The 20,607-nt window shown below is 47.9% G+C and overlaps 1 protein-coding gene across 2 annotated transcripts in view; it reads right to left on the bottom strand.

The window, feature by feature from the left end:
• Positions 1-4,453: 4,453 nt before the first annotated feature.
• The window catches only part of FGFR4 (fibroblast growth factor receptor 4), a 54,271-nt gene continuing 38,117 nt past the window's right edge, over positions 4,454-20,607 (bottom strand). For both annotated transcript variants that reach the window (XM_069651494.1, XM_069651495.1), the window contains exons 8-18: positions 19,053-19,191; positions 17,923-18,116; positions 17,401-17,546; positions 17,153-17,274; positions 15,266-15,376; positions 14,007-14,197; positions 11,035-11,157; positions 10,275-10,345; positions 8,938-9,075; positions 8,429-8,534; positions 4,454-5,399 (exon numbers count right to left, since the gene is read on the bottom strand). In XM_069651494.1, coding sequence (XP_069507595.1) covers positions 5,247-5,399; positions 8,429-8,534; positions 8,938-9,075; positions 10,275-10,345; positions 11,035-11,157; positions 14,007-14,197; positions 15,266-15,376; positions 17,153-17,274; positions 17,401-17,546; positions 17,923-18,116; positions 19,053-19,191 — 1,494 coding nt within the window. In that variant the 3' untranslated portion in view covers positions 4,454-5,246. The remainder of the gene's footprint in view (positions 5,400-8,428; positions 8,535-8,937; positions 9,076-10,274; positions 10,346-11,034; positions 11,158-14,006; positions 14,198-15,265; positions 15,377-17,152; positions 17,275-17,400; positions 17,547-17,922; positions 18,117-19,052; positions 19,192-20,607) is intronic.

The raw sequence follows: 20,607 nt of genomic DNA, 5'->3' as shown, positions 1-20,607 counted from the left end.
GATGAATCATTTTAATTCCAAATATGGAAAGTTTTCAATCATCCCTCTTTTAAAATTGAAGAAAGCTAAAATTGTTCCCATGTTGATTCATGGCCTGGAAATACATCATAGTTTGTTGGATGAGGACTTTCATCACCTGGAAGGTTTTCTATGGAACAGAGTATTAAGCTTACCCCAGGCCATACCCATCTGTGTTATTAGATTTGAATTGGGTTTGTTATATCTTGAAGCACACATTGTATGGAAGAGAATTCTTCTGTGTTATACATTTAAATCGCCCCCAATTAATACATTGTTTTCGGACTTTACAAAAGGTGCCGCCCTATTAGATAACATTTTAGTTACCAAAACTGCGGAAAAATTGCAACAGTCGAGACTTGATGGGGACATAACAAATGAAATTCCGGGAGTGTATAAACAAAGATGATGGTTTACAGATTAGTGCAGAACACGAGATACAGTGAGCAGACATGAGAGGTATCAGAATCTAACGCTTGGCCATTAAAAATTGAGAGTTTGTGCACAATACCTTTGTAAATTCCACTCTTGGAAAATTGAACATACATTGTTTAGGCTTAAAATCTTGCCCCTAGGGTGAATTGTGTTAGATGGAGGAAGGAGGACTGCCAGTCTGACAGATGTACCAATTTGTATGGTCATAACACAGGGAAAGTTATTTGGAAATTGTGCTGGTCCAAGAGACCTTACCAGTTGAGAAAGACCAGGTTTAAATTCTTGTTTATGATTAAATGGGTAGACTAGGGATAGAGCGTTTGTGGATGTAGGCCCAGGATTCATTTGTATGAAATGTGTTGGTGGATTGATGAGGTTTATTTTAATTTTATGAAATGTATGTTAACGTAATGAAATGTATTTTATATAATGGATTTATGATGAATTTGTGAAAGGTTTTAATTGGTTTTAAAACTGAATGCACAATAAATAAATACAAATAAATTGCCTGGTGTCTTTTTCTTGCCAGGACTTCTTATGCGTTTCACAGTTTCTCTATGTTACCAATACTGTATGTATTGCTCTTGACTTGGTATATATATTTGCGGTAAGGTTTGTTCAGGTTTTGCCCCACACTTGCATCTCATGCATCCAATACTCATTAGAGATTGCACTTTGCCTTTTCTGCACTCAATCTTCTTGTAGCTTTAACATAGGTATCATATTCAAATGGTCTTTGGCGTGGTTGCCGCACAGCATATGGTCCTCACTAGCTTCATGTAGACTCACCCGTTCTGGTCTGGTTTGCACTTCTGCGGCGTGATGCTGTCACCGGCTTTCCACACTGGAGTGTTCAGACGTTCTTCCGGCTTCCTTTGCGGTTTTGTCTGCTTTCTTTCAGGCTTCCGGAATGGAGAACCCTGCCTCCCAAGTTGCAAAGTGCCCGGCAACTCTCTCGCACCTCCCAGCATCTCCACAACACTTACTTCTCTCGCACTGCATTCCTCCCTTTGTTTCGACAGCCTTCTCCGCTCAGCCACACTAGTACGTGATTTCCGCATTTGTGAGCCCCTTCATTGGAGCCAATGTCTTCTCCTGCAGTACCATACTCAGTAGTTGGGTGTCCATGTTTAAATGTCCTGTGCACAGGTGATTTGTAAAACAACTGGACTGCATGTTGTGCTTCAAGCTCTTGTTACCTTGTACAACTCCTTCATCCTCCTAATCTCAGTACTTGGATGATTCTGGGAGTTGAAGCCTATGGGTGTCATTGAACACATAGGGTATCATCACGAGTTGGATGGTATGCTGGTGGTATTACCGCCGGGGCTAATAGCATTACCACCAAACCCCCAGGCGCGATTAGCGCTGGATCACAGGTTTGACAGAACGGTAATTCTCCATTGGTCCCATTCGGGAATTCCCCATTGCCCATTGGGCCCAATGTGGAATTGTCAGCGCAAATACCGTCGGCGGTATTACCACGCAGTAATTGCACTGAAAATCAGCAAATTCCCGGTGCATTTTCTACCAGCTCAGATCTGGGGGTAAATGCAGCCAAACCCGTGATTTGGCGGGCTCTTAAATGCGGTGGTAATAGGTGTTGTGTTGGGGCTTTGTGTGTTTGGGCCATATGTGTTTGTTTGACCAGAAACATATGAAGAAGACGTTTATTTACTTCCTCTACAATGGGGAACAGGCAGCTGGCAACAGGCCATTAAGGTATTGGGAATAGAGGGTTTTCCTCATGGAAAAGGGTCTTGCATATTAGGGGGTCTTCCGCTTGAAAAAGGGGACGATACCACATCCCGACCAATGAAGTTATGACATCTCCCCGGTAGTTGTCTCCTCCCATGTAATCCTCCCTCATAAAGCCACCCCAGGGTCAGGATCAGGTAGCGGCTGCCGTCCGCATGCCACATGGGAGGAGGTCACTTCAGAGGAATCCGTGACGACTCCATTGGATTCATCACACAACCTAAATAAAATCTACTTAAAAACCAAAATGCTTTAAAGAGCAGCGACACATACATTATGCAAAAGTCATAAAAGGAACTCAAGCAAAGTTCCCATTTTAGGTGGGTGGCACTGGTATGATTGAGTCATCTCCCTTGGTGTGCTCCCTACCTACAGTGTGGATTTGCCCAGAATACCGTTTCTGGTTTTTCAATACGTCTGGTTTAACAAAAATCCAAATAGATTTTGGGTACTATTAATACGTAACAATGAAGACCTGCCAAATAGTTGTTTTCCCTTTTATGTTCACTATTTTTATTATATACAAGGATAAAACTTAGTTCTGTATAAAGAATGAAACTGTTTAATTTTTCTTTTTGCTGTTGATTTTACTAATTTGTTAGGACTAGATTTTTAATTCTAGCAACCTTTCACATCTTCAAGGGCACACAATCGTGATAATCAGGCATTGAAATTAAGATTGGATAAGCAGGAGCTAAAAGCAGCTCTTGGGTGTCCGCCATTGGCCAGTAAACAGGAGCTACCATTCGGCAACAAGGAGCTGGTACATGGTGTTCTGCAAATCTAACTTTCATCTAAGATGCAAAGTTAACATTTTGGCCAGTATTATATTACCCCTTGTGCTTTAACTGTCACATTGGTGTGCCATGATGTTTATTTATATATTGTCCCAAATGCACAGAGTTAAATTCACGTAGGTTTGTTTATTCGGCATCAGTTGGTCTGCAGTGCCAAAAGAAGACCCTGCTAGTTGTTGGTGCCAAGCTAACTAGGCCCTTCTAGGCTACAAGTAGGAGCTAAATAGCTCTCAACGCCCCTCAATTTCAAAACCTGGATAATGGTGGTAAGTGTGATCCTGCGAAGTTGTCCTAATATTCAGAAAGTATCCAAATTTAGCAGAAGGTGGTGAGCGGCAGCACTGCAAGTATCCATATGGATGATATGTATATGAGAAAGAAATATACACTGTGTCCATTTTCTGTAAACATTATTCCATCTCTGGTGCAAAAAGGTTTAACATTGTGAGATTTGGGATGTTTCACAAAATGGAGGAAAAAAAACACTGAAACTATTTCTTGTTACTCAGCTTGTTTGTCAAGACTTTGCGACAGTCGAAATTCTCGCAGAAATAAAAAATAGGATTTTGTAAGATAAGATGTTTGTAAAATGTTAATTCCTTCAATGTTGCCCTTTTAATTAGGGTCTCTTACCACTGGTGGGGGAAGAAATTAGATTTCCTTTCAAGTTCAAGTTTTTCGTAGAATAAAAAGCTTGTTTCCTACCCAGGAGACACTGTTGTACCAGTTGAAATCCCAGAGACCACATTTTCCTATATGGGGAAAAAGCTATGGAAATCCTGATGCAGCCTCTGTAAACCACAATGACCTGCCGGTTCTATGTGACTCATCTTACTGAAACACATCTTTCTCAATACATCTTCTCAATTGGATTGTTTGCTTAAGGCTGTATTTCCCCCTTTGTCCTTTCAAGAGTGCAAGCCCCATAGCTCCCTCCCTTCCCCCCTTACCTGCCCCTTCTTTATTTTTTTTAATTTTCAACCCTTTAACCCATTACCCATTGTTCATTTTTTTGGGGTGACTTTATTGACAACGATGTAATTGAAAAAGTGTTTTTCAGAATGCAATTTTTCTTTAGTTGAGTTTTTTGTGTGTTTTCGCCTTGTTATCTATTTTTTTCCCTCTGTGCTGCTTTTTTTGCCCCCCTCCCCTTTCCGTCTCTGCAATGAAACTTTTTAAGGACTAGAGAAGATTTTCTATAGGAATGCTGATCACATCCACAGTTTTGGGTTCTCCTTTTTGGAATCAAAATCGCGGTTTAAAAGCTTTGCCCTATTCAGGCTGTGGGCTTTCCGCACTTGTCCTAATCATCATGAACTTGCCAATGCTTTGGAAAAAAAAGATTTTCTTCATATGTAAAAAGTGGTTGCCCACCCGCCCTCACCACCCAAACGTGCACATTAAGTCGCTCTCTGAGAATAAAAAGACAAACTGGACAGCAAATGTAAATATAGAGAGATATAAATATATTGTGTATAAAAATATTTGACATTCAGAAATTCCTTCATTGTGACCTGCACGTTGAACGCACAGGCCGGCGTGGACCCCGCTAAACCCCCAAGGGGCAAAAGGAGCCTTCGCATTTTCTGTTATTAATAATCAAAAATAATAAGAATAATTTATAAAGCATATTTCATCTGCATTTTAAAGGCTACAAACATAAATATTTCTATGTATAGATTTGTACAAGACACGTGCGGGATTCGGCAACTGGGCAACCAAGGCGCCGGCTTGGATGCCATAGACCAGGGGAACCCCTGCCATAGACGGTTCATTCCTTCATTAATGGCACTGTGGAGACGAGAGTTCTACCGCTGAAAATCTTCGCCATCGTTGCACTGAGCGAGCGATAGGTCAGCCTGTGAAAATGCTTTTGTCAGCACTGGCAAAGACAGGCCACAATAAGGCCACGAACTTGGCAAACTTTGGCGCCAATGAGACAAAAAAAGGAGACCGTTAAAGTCTGAAACGGCCTCCACTGACTGGCATCTGGTAATATTCTGCAGCGAGCATCCCAATGGTGTGGGGGTTGCCTTCCATTGGTCTTGGTCATGGGCCCTGGTGGGCACCACACCAGGGCCTAGAGTCCCAACATCTCAGGGCAGGTGTGAGAAGCCGATAATGCTGTTGCTCGTTCTGTAGGGGGATTCGAGGAAAGGCGCCAGGCAGAGGCTTCGTCATCCCAAATGTTTCTTGCCTCTTTCCCAGCCCTTCCATTCAGGCCTCCTCACCCCCGCTTCAAGTGCCTATCCTGGCAGTGTTCGTGTGGGGAGGGAAGAGGCTTGGTGCAGCAGGCTCATGCGTGAAGACGGAGTCGTCCGACGAGCAGGTACTGGTAGCGTCCTCGCAGGCGGGCGAATACTGCTCAAAAGGCATGGACAGGTCTAGGTACTGCAGGAGGAGACAGAGGAAATAAGGTGAGTACGAAGCAAAAAAGGGAAGGCTGAACATAGTAGTACAAGGCATGACTTAACACATATGAAACGTACAATGACACTGCAGCAGATGGACTTACAGCCTCTACCGGATCACTATAAGGGAGTCAGTCTGTTTTCTGTTTTCATTGCCATGGCAAATCAGTCCACAGAAGCTTATGAGTGGAGGGGCATGGTTTTGCGGCAGGCGAGGCACTGTTGGCTCATGCTGGACTCAACTGGCACTCCAGATGAGGAAGCCGTATGAACAACAGAATGACTGCACAAGTGCCTGTAGAAATCTCCGACCGTTTTCCTCCCCATCCAGGCCCGTTTTCTCTCACTTGATTCTCTCTTCCTTTCACACGTGAAAGGTGTTTAGGTGGGACTATGTATGAGAGGACCATGGAGTTAAGTGTGCACGAGAGGACGTTTTGGACTTGTGTCTGGCATCCATTTTGTTCCCTGAGTTTGTACAGGGGTATATCCCTTTACCGGAGACAGCTGATGGGGGCCTGGGCAGATATGGTAATTTGAGACTATCTGCCACTGCAGATGCCCCGTCACTGATTAGCAGGTTGCTACATCAATTGACATCCCTGCATCCCAGGTAGGAAAGGGTCCACTAGCAACCCCATCAACTGCGGGCAGATGCACCGTTCCACAGGCATTAACAGAACCAGCAAGATATACCAATTATATCTCCTGGGAAAGGAAGGACAGGAGAGTAATTTACTCACAGCAACTGCTAATAAAAGTGATTCACTGTCGTGGTGATCTAGAGGGTATCACTACATATTATCCCCACCAAAAATATCGCTGTATATATGGTCGTCTGGAACGGCCATAGGCAATATTTTTGGGGGGGATTATTAGGGGGGGTTTTGGGAGCAGGGGTTGCGGGGGTGTCCCCCTCTCCTTTAAAAATAATGCAGGGGTTGCAGGGGTGTCCCCAGCAGGTTCCATGCCTTAATATTGCCGCAAAAATATGGCGATATTTTTGTATGGCGATATTTTTGCGGGGATATTAACACATGGAACCATCTAGAGCCATCATGGCCTTCTGGAAGAATCCATTTTGTTCAAAGTAACCCCTTTCAATGCAATCTCCTAGAGACTCTGGATACAGGACATTGCGTGATAGGCCTACTCTTATCTCGGACCGTACTCGTTATAACTGAAGTAGAAAAGAGGCGCCGTTATGCAGAAATACCAATCAAAGGAGTCCTGTAAATTGAGGACTTTAAGTATGCATACCAATTATGTATTGCATAGACTTTTTGCAGCTTTTCCATGGACTCTCTATGGGCACATCTCCCTGAAGTACCTCAGAAGTCTGTACCTCCGGGCATCAAGAGTCTCAGGACAGACACACGTTTTAAGGGGCAGTGCGGAATACATTGCACACAAATACCCTATAGCTCGAGGGACCAGAGAGGAGCATCAGAGTTCCTTTCCTTTTCCATTAGGTTCAGATTTTAGGCTTCCCCTCTAAAGTTACCAGCTTCGCAGCCCTACACCATTCATTTGCTGCACTCCATCTTGCTCACATTGGAGTAGTCCAATCCAGGGGCATCCAACTTTAAACAAACACCCACCCCCCACTTTACTGACTTTCCTTACCTACCCGCTAACGTGTGCTTCCTGCTCCGACATTATTTCATCTTTCCACCACAGACCAAGGTCTGGAAACTAAGACGTCGGCACAATAATACCCACATGGATAAACCTCCACCCTGGGAGACCACTGTAGTGGTAACGGGCGCAGTATAACTATTTATTATATTACATTTTAAATCTAAACAAGTATGGAACGCCAGTGGAGAGTGAACTTGTGTATAAACTCTTCGAAGCCCACAACATTCCCTGTGAAGCCCACAACATTCCTCCAACAGCGCGGTATGTGTTCTCAGTGTATGACGAGAAGCCTCTGCGAGTCACACGTGGGGAACGATAACCAAGACAGGAGTCATCGCATAGCCTCACAGTGGCACACCTTTGTAGGCAATCTGAAGGGGCGTGGACCGTTCTGGCAGTCCTTTTGATAGACTTCCAGAAATACATCTTTCAGGCAAGCCTTCTAAGATATTTCTTATAGGAGGCCTTGCAAAGATGCACCTGCCCAATGGGCTAGTCCAACTAAGAGGCCTGGCGAGTGCGCACCCGTCACAGGGCCATTGCTAGTTGACATGGCCTGATTGTGTGAAGAAAGTCTAACACTAAAAGAATACCCCTACAGCCCTATAGTATATCTATGGGTAATATACGTTGAACTCTACAGAAAGACATACAAGGAGCGACCATCGCTTGTCCATAGAGGCTATGGTCAACAATAAAAGGAGTGTCTATCATTGATCCTTCTAGACTGAATCCACAGTCATTTATACAATGAGGGACCTTTCCGTGTTCACGAAAGCTGAGCCTTACGGTCAGTCAAACAAGAAGTTACCATTGCTATCCATGGAAGTTGAGCTCTATAGTTCGACAGAGATTATAGGTCATCCATATATACTTATCCCCATATAAAAGAGAACTATAACTGGCTGTATAAATTACCTGCACAGTTTACCATGCAAAGAGTCACTATCCCATGTTGTCTACGGGCTAAGGCCCAATAACTAGACATACTGGGGTGCCTCCCACTAGTGGGCATTATTAAGATTGATCATCACTAGTATCCCTTTTGTTCCTACTCAATGATGTGAAGGGTGACAAAAGTACTCTTTAAACAACTAACATGAAAGAGAATTGTGCTCCCTAATCCCCCCTTCCTCCTTCCCTTTTAACAATTTCCTTCTGCCTACTTGTGCGCACCACCACTCTTCGTTGCCCGCTTAGTATCCTGAAGCAGCCTAAAAGTGGCTTAAACACCATATGAGTATCTAACATGACCTCACATGATGACATGGCTGGGCGTATAGGCGCAATCCCATAGGGAGCCCAACATGGGCTATCTCTGACTTTGGTGGGCTGAATCCCACGGCTGCAGCCACTTCTTACACTCACCTCTTCTGCCACAGTCACGAGGATCCTGTCTAGTGTCTCCACTAGCTGTTTGAAGGTGGGCCTCTGCGAGGGAGCCGCGTGCCAGCATTCCCGCATCAGCATGTACCTACGAATGGAAGAAAGGTGGACAATGTTAGCAAGCGAGCCACCCTTGTGCTGTTCCACCACCATGGTGTACAATGGCATCATTCCAACGATGTGTGGCCACCGTCAACAAATGCATGTTCCCCATCGGGTTTCCCCTATCAACAGACACATTAGCCCATCTACCAAGCAGTCTACACACACAGTCAGTAAAGCAGAGCCAATTAACCAACCCCCTTACAAACTTCTGAGCCATATGTGCAAGCCTGTCTATCAAGGAGACAGACAGCCCCCTGGCACAGTTTTTAATAATTACACCCCCTCTTACCCATAAGTCTTCCTCCAATCAGAATCATGAGATACAGCGCATCCTAACGCTTTGCACAACTCCCTTGCACACCTTTCCTACAGGGCGTACTACTCACAGTTCATGGGTGCAGTTGGAGGGCTTGTCCATTCTGTGCCCCTCTCGCAGGAGCTTGAAGAGTTCCTCCACCGGGATTCCAGGGTACGGGGATCCCCCGAGGGTGAAGATTTCCCACGTCAAGACTCCAAAGGACCAGCTGAAATATACATACAATGGGATGCTTATTAATACAGACACAAGGGTGAGAGCTTTGTAGCAGGAGTGGCAAGGCCCTCCGGGAGTACATCTACCGATAGAGGGGAACAGCCCATGGCATAAAGGGCAAAGCCCAGAGGCACGGGTAGCAGCGGCAACGCTAGAAATGGAAAAGCACGGGTATGAAGGTGTCAGACTTGAGAATAAGACTAACCCACCCCAGAAATGGTTGCACGAGATGACAGGAAGTAACCCTTTCTTAGATTGTAGAACGAGGGAATAAGAATGCGAATTCCAGGGCCAGAATGAATATGCAGGCTTCCAAGGATGTAAGCTAACATGTGTACAGAAGTAGTTAGTTCCATGAAAGCAAAGTCAGAGTCATCTATTTGCCTTGGAAGTTAGAGGCGTATGGGAGGAGGTTGGCCAGAATGATGTGTCAAAGACAAACAAATATTTGCCTTCAACCCCATTTCGCTGGCACATGATTCCTGCGCATACGCAGCTTGACCCCTCTCACTATAAAAGCTCTGTTCTTTCCAGAGCATATCCCCCGTTACTGGTAAAAACCCTACTAGAGTTGTCTGGGTGCTTTCCAGATTCCAATTCAGAGACATTCAGGGAGAATTCTTGGAGCCTTGCAGCAGGGGACACATTCATTGGTTTGCAACCAATGGTCAGTACATGGCAACATGCGAGAGTAAAATAGCTCTGCAGGTGATACCCTAGCACAGCAGTGCCTATGCTTCCAAGGTGGCACTGCCTGGGCAACAGTGGAGAGGTGCACCCCAGGAGACTTTGTTTGATATTTTCCAGCACTGCCATACCACCACCCTCATTCCAGCCACCAAGAGGATTTTTGGTCTTCAGCAACATTGGACACTACCACACTTACAATCATTTCCCTTTTTTAGGTTTTAATTTCCTGTAAACCAACATTTTTCATTAAAGAGAGAATCCACACTTGCATTTAGGTAGCTACCCCCTCACCCCCCAATGACACCCCACATTTATTAACATCTATGTGCTTGGGATCACCGAGTCAGTGCGACAAGAGGGTTCTGGGGACCCGTGCTTGAGAAGTGGGACTGTATAACAGAGGCAGATTTCTCCAGATCCCCTGCACTAGGTGACAGAACCATTTAACCCACCCGCCACACCCTTTCCCATCGCCTTTCCTGCCAAAACCCCTGCACTTACACATCGCTTTGGTGAGTGTACACTCTGTCAAACAAAGCCTCGGGTGCCATCCACTTCACTGGCAGGCGGCCCTAAGGAGAAAAGAAAAGACAGTGACTCACTGACCATCCTCAAAGCGACCGCACCCTTCCCGGTACCGCAGCCCCAACCTAAGAGTGACAACTCCCGCCCTTAACAGCAGCAGGCGTAGCCCAAGAATGACTACCACCTCCTCAGAATAGGAGCTGCATTGTGATTGATGGTGTGGGAGCCGCGGTGGGGATTTGGGGTTGTGAGGGTGAGATGGACGGAGGGGCTAGTTTGGCATGATAAAGGGTGCCCGAGAGTGGTACAGAAGAGGGAAAGTGTGGGGTGGGGTGGGCAGTGGTGCATTGAAGTAGGTCTAGTACAGCTGGAACGGGGTTGACAGTGGTATTGGCAAAGGTGACTTGGGATGGGCTAGGAGATGCCATGGGATGGTCTGAATGGAGGGATTGGGTTAAATAGAGGAGGTCTGGGGGGCATAGTTATAGGGCCCTAGGGGTGATAAATAGGCCATATCATAATGGAATCACCTCTAATGGAATCACCTCGAAGCCCACAATAAACGAATGGTGCGGGGCGTTACAGAGAGGGCAGGTGTAGATGTGGTGGATGGCAAAGGTATAGACAGAAGAGGCTCAGCGGGTAGTGAGGATACCAAGAGCTAGAGGTGGTAACCATTTGGAGGGCCGGGAACAAACAGCTCTTCCGGCTGCCCCATCCTGTCGCTGTTACTCACGTTGCTCGTCTTCTTGTAGTAGTCGATGTCATGGACGCCCCTGGCGAGGCCGAAGTCCGCAATCTTCATGACGTTCTCGCCAGTCACCAGCACGTTCCGTGCTGCCAGGTCCCGGTGGATGCACTGCAGAGGCAAGAGGCGTTCTTAATATCATCCAGCCACCATGAAGTGACCTGTTCAGCTTTCACCCCCCTAGAGGGCCATGGAGGCACCGAGTCAACAGCAGACATCCAGTGCCGTGTAGGACCAATGGCAAAATGCCCACTGCCCTCCACGCCCTGCAGGACTAGCACACCTCAGTTCCATAGAGGCCCCATAGTAAGCGCAATACAGGCATGAGGACTCCCGCCCCCCAAGAATAATTTAGAGCTGCCCTCCCTTCGGTGCCCTGCAGAGCTGCCCCTCCCACCCTTCTTTCAGCATCTAGGCACACCTGGAGCAGGGCCCCGTGTCTGTGCAGTTTTGGGAACCCTCTCATCTTACCATTTCTGCACAAACAAACTCTTTTGTGACCCCTGACCTTTTCACACGGGTCCTACCCCAGCGTTCCCAGGACTCCCTCGCCCTGCACATATGAACCCTCACTCCCCAAGCCGCTCTACTTCGGATCTCTCTGGGAGAGCAGCCAGGCAAGGAAGGGAGGCGAGAAGGCCAGCGTCTGCGCATGCGGCTGAAACCAGTAGTTCCCCTCCCGCGCAAGCACCTGGCGCGCACTTCTAAACGGTCTATGCGCCTTGTGGCACGCCTCACACCCGCCCCTGCCTTCTGACTGACAGGAGGTCGATTTGACTCCATGCCTGGAGGCACTCACTAGCCCCAGGGGGACCTCCCACTGGCCCTGAACTCACTTTACACCGGGGGTCGGACTGGGACATACAATTGGTCCAGGCACCCCTGAAAAAGTGGCTCACTATCACACATTACAGTTTGTTACTTTTCAGAACACACTATTTGAGTACTACTACGGAGGTGTTTCTAGTAAAATATAATGCACATAACACATTTAAAAGTATGTTTACTTTGTTACATTGGCCCTCATTACGACCCTGGCGGAGGACCATGGTGCAATTTGCACCATGGTCCATGGCGCAAAGCTGCCAACTCCGCCATGGGGGTTGGCGGACTTACCGCCCCATTCCGACCTTGGCGGGGCGGTTAGTCCCCAATCCCCATTTACCCTTCCCCATTCCCATTTTTGCCCCATAGGGTATAATGGGAGTGGGGAAGGAGTTAATTACGCCACCGTAAATTACGGTGGCGTAATTAACAAGTCCCGTAGCGCCATGGATTTTTCCGCCTGCAAAAAGCAGGCGTAAAAATCACCATGGCGCTACGGGAACTCGTAGTCAGGCGGAAAGGTACGCCATGCTTTACGCTGGCGTAAACCCCTTTCCGCCAGGGTCCTAATGAGCGCCATTGTCTGAAACTAGTGTAGTAACTTATAAAACGTGCCCACTCTGGTCAAAAAAGTGTCACAATCTGCCCCGCCCACCCAAATAAAACTGGCCCATACTAGAAGCATGGGCTGGCAATTAAGGCACTGCCGTATTGCCCTATGGGCCAGTCCGAGTTTGCACACTAGCCCCCAAGACTTTGTATTAGCCCTCGTGGCACACTTATGAAAGGACCTGAGGCACACCTCAATGCAGCACCTGATGTCTCCGAAGCAGTGCCTGGGGTTTAGGCCACACCTGCCCATCTCACACTAGCCCCTGAGACAGGCTCCTTCCTATTCTCCAATGCGTGACTTACAAAACACCTGCTTCTCCCTCCTGCCAGACTCGCCTGTATGAGCTTCTATGCCCGCCATTTAAAAAAACTCAGAGCCTTGTCCCACACTAGATCCAGTGGTCCACCATCGATTTGCCACCTGGAACTGCCTCCCACTAGATTAGGAGGCCTGTCTCACCCTAGTCTGCTTGCCCCACTCCTTACTAGCCCTCAATGCAGCCTTTTTAGTAGCCGGTGTGGGGCAGCGAACATTAGCGTGTGTGGCCCGTCTCACATTAGACATCATAGAGCATGTCATACTAGCCTCCCAAGCCTGTCTCCTTACTAGCCCATGAGGCTTGCCTCAAACTAATACCTAGACCCACCTAACACTAACCACCAGCAGCCCATTACTTACAAGCCCTTATGACCTTCCTGACATTAGCCCCAAGGGCCAATTTCATACTTGGCCCCACAGCTGACATTACACTACTAGACCATGACTTCTGCTTCTGGAAATCTCCCCATGGTCTTCTTCCCACTAGCCCTGAAAACATCTCTTAATAGCCCCCCAGCCCCTCGAGGCCTACCTCATGAACATAAATGCCTACTACATTAGACCCCAAGTTACTGCCTCACATAAGCCCTCAAGAGCCACCTTACTTTAGAAGATAAGTGGCACTTCACACTATTCCGCAGGAGCCAAAAGCGTACAAGACCCCAATGACCACTCCCATTGGCCTCCGATCCATCTCTACCACTAGCCCCAGTGGCCAGCTGCACAGATCACACCAGGACCCCCACACTTCACATTAGCCTTTCAGGCCCACCTCATAATAGCCTTAAAATTGACCTAATGATAGACCCCAGGGCATGCTTTAAACTAAACAAAGGTGCCCAACTCCAACTAGCACCCAAGTTTCTTCTCATACCCCCAATATGGCCCCACAACAGACCCAGATTTCAGTTAAAACAAAGAGGCTCTGTAGCCTGCCTCATACGTGACCAGATGCCTGCTTCTAACTAGCCCACTGGTGTTTAGACTGCTCATGACTAGCCTCATAAGTATACCTGAAATAATTAAAAGGCCCATCTCATACTACGATCATGGCCCACTACTTCTTGATCAAGAGGATCCCTTCACACAATCTCGAGAGCCGCCTTATATTATCTTGCACACTCTGATTCGCAGCAGGGCAGGGCCGTAAGAGCCATAAGAGCCCAATAGCCACCTCGTTAGGTTTCTAGTGCTTTGCTCTTACCCTCTTTGACTCCAGGTATGCCATGCCCCGTGCCACCTGGTAGGAGCAGGACACAAGGTCCTGGAAGGAGAGCTGTTCCTCGGGCACCTTGGTCGTGTCGAAGGTGTAGTCTGGACTGGGTGGTCTGCGGGCCCTCAGGTATTCTCGCAGGTTTCCTTTGGATGCATATTCCACAATCATGTACAACGGTCCTGTGTGAACGAAACAGAGGATTTAGCACATTGCACCCAAGCCTCGGGTTTTGGTAACAGGGACATAAATGAAGAAACCAAGAAGGTGAAGTTTTTTGCTCACTTTTCAGGGAGCTTTTGCAATCTTGGCAAATTTAGTTTTCTGACATACAACCCCTCCCAAATGTTGTTGGGGGCATACTAAGCAGAAGGGCTTTCCCATCTGTGTTTTCTTGGGCATGGCTTCAGCTCACCAGGCATTGAGTAATTTCCAGACATACTTCACTTGTGCAGAGAACACCTCTCCAGCTATCCCTCCCCTCGGCGCTGCCCCCCGTACAATACAGTGGATTACCACGATAAATGCGGTCCAACTGCACACATAGCTCCTGTACCTTTTCCTTCTCATGCCCTCCTGTGCATTTAATCTATCATTCACCCACATCCCAACTATCTGACCGACTATGCTTCTCCCTACCTCTAATGAATTCTGTCATACTCCTCCTTTGCCTCTATGACAGACAAAAGTGCTTCAACACCATAAACTATGGCAGAAGACGCTATACAAATTCAAGATAACATAACATTCACCTTCCTTGCTCTGCATTTCCACTACCGGCCCCGGTAGAAGCCACACATGGGTTTCCCCCAGAATCTGCCCCACAGAGTCTTCACAGAACATCTCCATGATGGCCCCAGTGGAAGAACATGAGCCAAGGGAAGAGTAATCAACTGTAGATGGGCCGTTCATTCACCACCTCGGGTTCTCTACCTCAGGCACTCACCATCTATCCCAAGGAAGCACTTGCAGTCGTTAATCACTGCTCTGCGTGTCCTCGAAAATAGGTCTTCTGCGGTCATTGTGATTTCAAATGCTGCGCCAGCTGTCATGCAAATATCCTTCACCCACCATTCACTGTCCTGACTTTGCAACTTCCAGCACCCCCCCCAGACGCTCATCATCCCCTCCGAATGCCACCACTCTGCATCCTTCATCCACGTCGCAGTCTTCTCTGCCCTCATCCAGTTCCCCATCCTGGTACCCCGCCCCCAAGACTCGCCCCTGCTGCGAATGCCCTCTCCGCTCACCGTCCTGAGTGCAGACCCCCAGCAGGTTCAGGATGTTCTTGTGCTTGCCCATGAGTTTCATCAGCTCCATCTCGGAGATCAGGTCTGACAGCTCCTTGTCTGTCCCCTTCTCTGTGAAGTAAAGAGGAAGAGGGTTAAGAGCAGGGCCCGCGCATCTTGGATCCTGGGGGAGAGGGTAGGGCCATCACTAGTGTGGAAAGGGGGAGCTGGGACAAAGAACCAAGCGCAGGGGACACGTGAGAATTGTGGGACGGGCAGGTGAGCCCTGACTGTTGGGTAGTGGACAATAGCAGGAGACATGGTAAGGCATTTAGTGTGCCAGAGTGCACTTTTTTTGATCATCCATTACTGCGCAGTAGAAAATACAGAGGACTCAAATTCAGAATTTTTTACTGCGAATTTCTTACGCAATTATATGTGGGGGGTGGCATTTGTAAATCGCACATCTGCCGTAGTGTTTACATCTGCCAACCAAACTAAGCCTGTGGGAGTTGCAGCTTTAAGCCCATATATGTTGACAGTATGGGGAGCAGCCATGGGTGATTGTGACAGTGGGCAGCGAGTTGCCCATCCTGACGTGTCAGGGGCGGGTTATACATTTTTTTCAATATTTAAGCACTGGGTGTGCACAGCGATGTGAGGTGAATAAGGCTGCACAGAGAGGTCAGGCTAAGCAAAGGGGGAGATGAATGGGGAGGGGCCACGGGGTTCTTCCCCCTGTCTCTCCTGAAAATGAATAGAAAGCATGTGTAAGATGTCAGGGGCAGATTGAGTCCCTCCCGAGTCCCCTCTCCTCCTCCGCCTTCACAAACTGCACAGAAAGAGTGCAACATTGCAAAGGGAACATGGAAGGGCCTGGAGCTGGAGGCAGAGTATCAAAGGGAAGTGGTTATTATTGGGCGGGAAAGATGGGTTCTGGGGGAACATGAGAGCAGGCACGTGTACAAGGTAAACAAACAAAACAAATGGGAGCATCGGAATGGATTCAGCAAAGTTCCGCCAAATGCTAACAACGCAACAACAGGCAAACTAAGAAACCATATTGATAAAAGTGAAAAGGCCCCCTTGAGAATGGAATATTCCAAGTAAAATGGACGGCGGCAAATCGACCTACATCAGTTATGTATTTTGTGTACTTTGTGCGACACAGGATTCAAGCACAGCAGGAAATTCTCTGTGCAGCCCAACTTTGAGTTGGTTTGGGGACTCTGGGCCTTCCATGCCCTCAGAAGACTACGTTTACCCTCACAGCCAATTTCAGCACTTAAACGATTCAAAACTCTACATACCAGTGTGGACCCTTTGCAGACACTACCAGGACTATTAACTCGAGATTCTGCTTATTCTAAGCACATCTTTCAGAATGCACACGTCATTTTTCGTGGCTTTTTTTATGGGGTTGTCAGCCCCCCAATGACCATCTGCAACACCTCCTCACCCAGCTACCTGCTACCCCAAAACTCTATTTTTAATGTACCCTAACCCAGTCCACCCCCTTCCTCCCAATCTTCCCTATCCAAAGTATTGTGTATGTGTGCGTGTTCCTTGTTCATTTTTACTGGCTGCTGGGGTGTTGCTTTGCTCCTTTCCCGTATCAGTGATTTTGGGTTCCTTATTCATACCTTTGCTGTTGCCAAAGCAAAGTCCACCCACCCACCAGGCAATATTTACCAAGATGGCTAGCCCTAGCCCGTGACTCTGAGAGGGTTAAGCTCCAGCACACCTGCAACCTGCTAACTGGTGATTGTGTGGACAGTATGTCCAGAAGCGGGAGCCTGTAGTCAAGCTTTCTTGGGAAACAAAGGTTGGAGGTGAAGGGGTTGGGAGAATTAGTGGCTGAAGCGGAAAGCTAGACCGAGAAACGAGGGCTCAGGGGTCACAACCCACCTTTCAGCATCTTGATGGCCACGGTGATGGCTTTGTCTGGCTGGTCCTTGCTGATACCGTAGGCCTCTGCTCGTACCACTTGTCCGAAGCAGCCCTCCCCAAGGGGCTTTCCAAGCACCAGCCTACACAGAAAGAAAGGAACATTATTAATTAGTTATTGTGGACACCGAAACGTACATACACTGGAGACACCAAAAATACAAACAAACCAGCTTTCAGAGCTGCCACACACCGATCCAAGCACTCACCTCTCTCGGGAGAACTCCCACTTGGAATCAAGAGGTAAGTCAAACTCGAGGACCCCAGGCAGCATAGGGGTGCAGCTGGATGAAAGGCGGGTGACCCGCACCAGGGAGGTGCTGGATTTCCCAGAGGAGCTGGACTCCAACGAAAACTGCAAAGGAAAGGCAGGATGAGTAAGGGCACTGTAAGAGACAAGGATGGGCCAGCCACATGAGTGGTCAGGGCTGTGGGGGGGATATAGGATAGTGAGGAATAGGAGGGGTAAGGAGACAGAGAAAGGAACAGAACTGTAATGAGCAAGCAACTCTGTCACAGAATAACAAGGAGGAACATTCAACAGCAGTGAGGCAACAGTAGAGTGGATATAGGCATCAGGGAGGGGAAATGGGGGTAGAAGAACGTGAGAAAGGTAGAAGTAGTTTGTCATTTATCTGGCGCCTTTATCCCATTAAGGCAAGGAAGATACCACTAACAAGGGAGAGGGCCGAAATGAGAGTAAGACGAACACGAACCCAAATGAACTATACCTGTCTCATGAGAGGGAACCTGGAGAGCTTGTGCACAGCGGCCGGTTCCAGGTGCGGCTTGTTTGGCGGGATCTGCATCCTGCAGAGGACAACGATCACGGCGGCCATCAGCAGGGCCAGCGATCCAGACGTGTATATGATGATGTCTGTGTAGCGGGTTTCTGAGCCCTCGGCCTCCCGGGAAAAGTCCTCTTCTGAAAAATGGTCAAGTGGTTTTCAGACTAACTGCATTGTCCACAGGATGCCCCCCGCCAGCACAGCAGCACTTTACTCCTCCCCCCAGCCATTCCCCTTTAGCTCCTGCTAGTCCCCTTGAGAGACCTTCACTCATCACAACCCCAGCTTCTACATGAGTGTCATCCACCTGTCACCTACTTTTCTTCCCCTGGTAGTCTATCTACTCACATTTCGGTGCCCTACCTACTCATACCCACTGCATCCTCCACCAACCTAACATCCATGCCCCACATCACACCCACAGCATCCTCATAAGAGGGCCCTTGGCTTACTTGCATCACCTTTACATTCACTGCTACGCCTGACAACTATTCCTACCTGCTACCTCAGCCTCAAAGGACCATCCACCGATGGACCTCCCCTACATCCTTATGGTGCACCTTCTTGTGCACCCTACATTCTTGACTGTAGCTTCTCGTCCTACTTACAGCCCCTGCGTGGTCACATGAGCGGCTTCCATGTATCCACAACCCTTGCTTTCTTGCCTTGGTGCCATCTAACAGGTCACATGCTTTCCTTCACCTAATGGCCTGTTATCTAGTCACATTCTGTCAAGTTAAAGCTCTGCATCCCTCCACTAATCTCATTGCCTGGAACTTACACAATGGTCTCTTTCTTTTCACATTCCCTGGTCCTGGACATAAGTGACCTCCACATACCCAGATCTGTATTTTCAAAGGAGGGCTCCTCCATTAACTCAAGCCCAATTTATGTCCCCCCGAAAGACCATTCACAATCCAACCCTCAGACTAACTGGGTAGCATCCCTACACCCTGCCACCCTCAGTGCCCTTTGCCCCACCCGGAGAGAAACCCAGCCCTCTCACATTCATTTTCTTCACCTGGCAAGCCACCCCAAGTTTTGGGCACCCTCCCCATAGGCCGATGACTCACCCGGCAGCACAGTCAGCCAAGCAGATTGGTAGGATAGGCCAATGGAGTTGCCCGCCAGGCAGGTGTATTCGCCAGCATCCTCGAAGGAGACATTGTGCAGGTAGAGCACCTCCACCTCTGAGCTGTTAATGTCTGCAGTCTGGGGCAAGAAAAAGAAACCAAGGAGGGGATGAGAGGATGCTGGTGCATGGAGCTGTGTCAACACCAAGACAATCCAGAAGAGCCATAAGACTCCCAGGCAATAGCACTGAGCCCCAGAAACCCAGGTATTACCCTCCAACCCGGCTGTGACTTGAAAACAGAGGCCTACATGTTAGTGCGACACTGCACTGAACAGCACCATAATATCAGCAACAATGAACACCACAGGAATGAGATCAGAAACAAGAAGAGAAACACTGCAAAGCGCAACAGCAGGATCCACAGCACTGCACAGCACAACACTATCGGATTAACAGCGCCGTGCAACACAACTCTTACCACGAGCAGCATTGCAAAAATCAGCATCAATGCTCACCACAATGTTAGGGCATCGGGAGATATTGCAAGTGTTGTGTTGAGCGCTGCTGTTCTAGTAAATATGTGTTCTCCTTTTACATAACGCTACCTGCCACATTCCTCCCGCTTCTAAGTGCCATTATGACAGGTGGTATTATCGCCCAATGTAATGGTACTCAATTTATGAACCTCCGAACGATGAAGGACCGCGTCTTCCCTCCAAGGGACTTAAACTTTCAAAGGGAGCGGTGTCCTTGTATCCGAGGTGAGCATTTCATTCGACAGCTCTGCTATGTTATGCAATATTTATACTGCGCCCATCACCGCCATTGTGCTCCTACAGCACCCTATCATGAACTAGCCACCTGGTTCCTTATGTTGCACCGTGTTTTAATCAGAGCGTTGTATTCGGCACGCATGCTGACCCCTGTGTTATGCATTGGTGCTTATCGCAGAGTATTGTGCAGTGTTTACTGACCCAAGAGTGGTGTGCAGCGCCGCTGATCCCAGAGCACTGTCTTTTGCATTGTTGCTGATTGAGATCAGAGTGGTGTGTAGTGTTGCGATCTCAGAGTGTTGCACATCCCAGGTAATCTCATGGTGTTGTAATGTAAATAATTCTTACAGAACTAATAGCGTTGCGCAATGTTACTGATGTCAGAGTGGTGTACCGCACGGCTGTTAACAAAGTGGTGCTTTGTACATTGCGGCTCGTCGCATAGTCTTGTGTTGAGCATTGATGCTGATTTTGCAATGCTGCTCGTGGTAAGAGTTGTGTTGAGCGGTGGTGTTGATCTGATAGTGTTGTACTGTGCAGTGCTGCAGCTCTCCTGCTGTTGCACTTTGCAGTGTTTCTCGTCTTGTTACTGATCTCATTCCTGTATTGTTCATTGTTGCTGATATTATGGTGCTGTTCAGTGCAGTGTTCCTGAACCCAAAGCTCTGTATTATGTTATGCATTCTTGTTCATTGACCACAGGGTGCTGTGTTAAGGAGGGCTCCTGATCTTAGATTCCTGTGGGGTTGCAAAGCTGCAGCATGCTGTGGATCTGGTCAC

This window comes from Ambystoma mexicanum, chromosome 3p, assembly GCF_040938575.1.
Source record: "Ambystoma mexicanum isolate Mex_15411 chromosome 3p, UKY_AmexF1_1, whole genome shotgun sequence".
In the NCBI taxonomy this organism is placed as follows: Eukaryota; Metazoa; Chordata; class Amphibia; order Caudata; family Ambystomatidae; genus Ambystoma; species Ambystoma mexicanum.
This window is presented reverse-complemented; position numbering and strand designations above follow the sequence as displayed.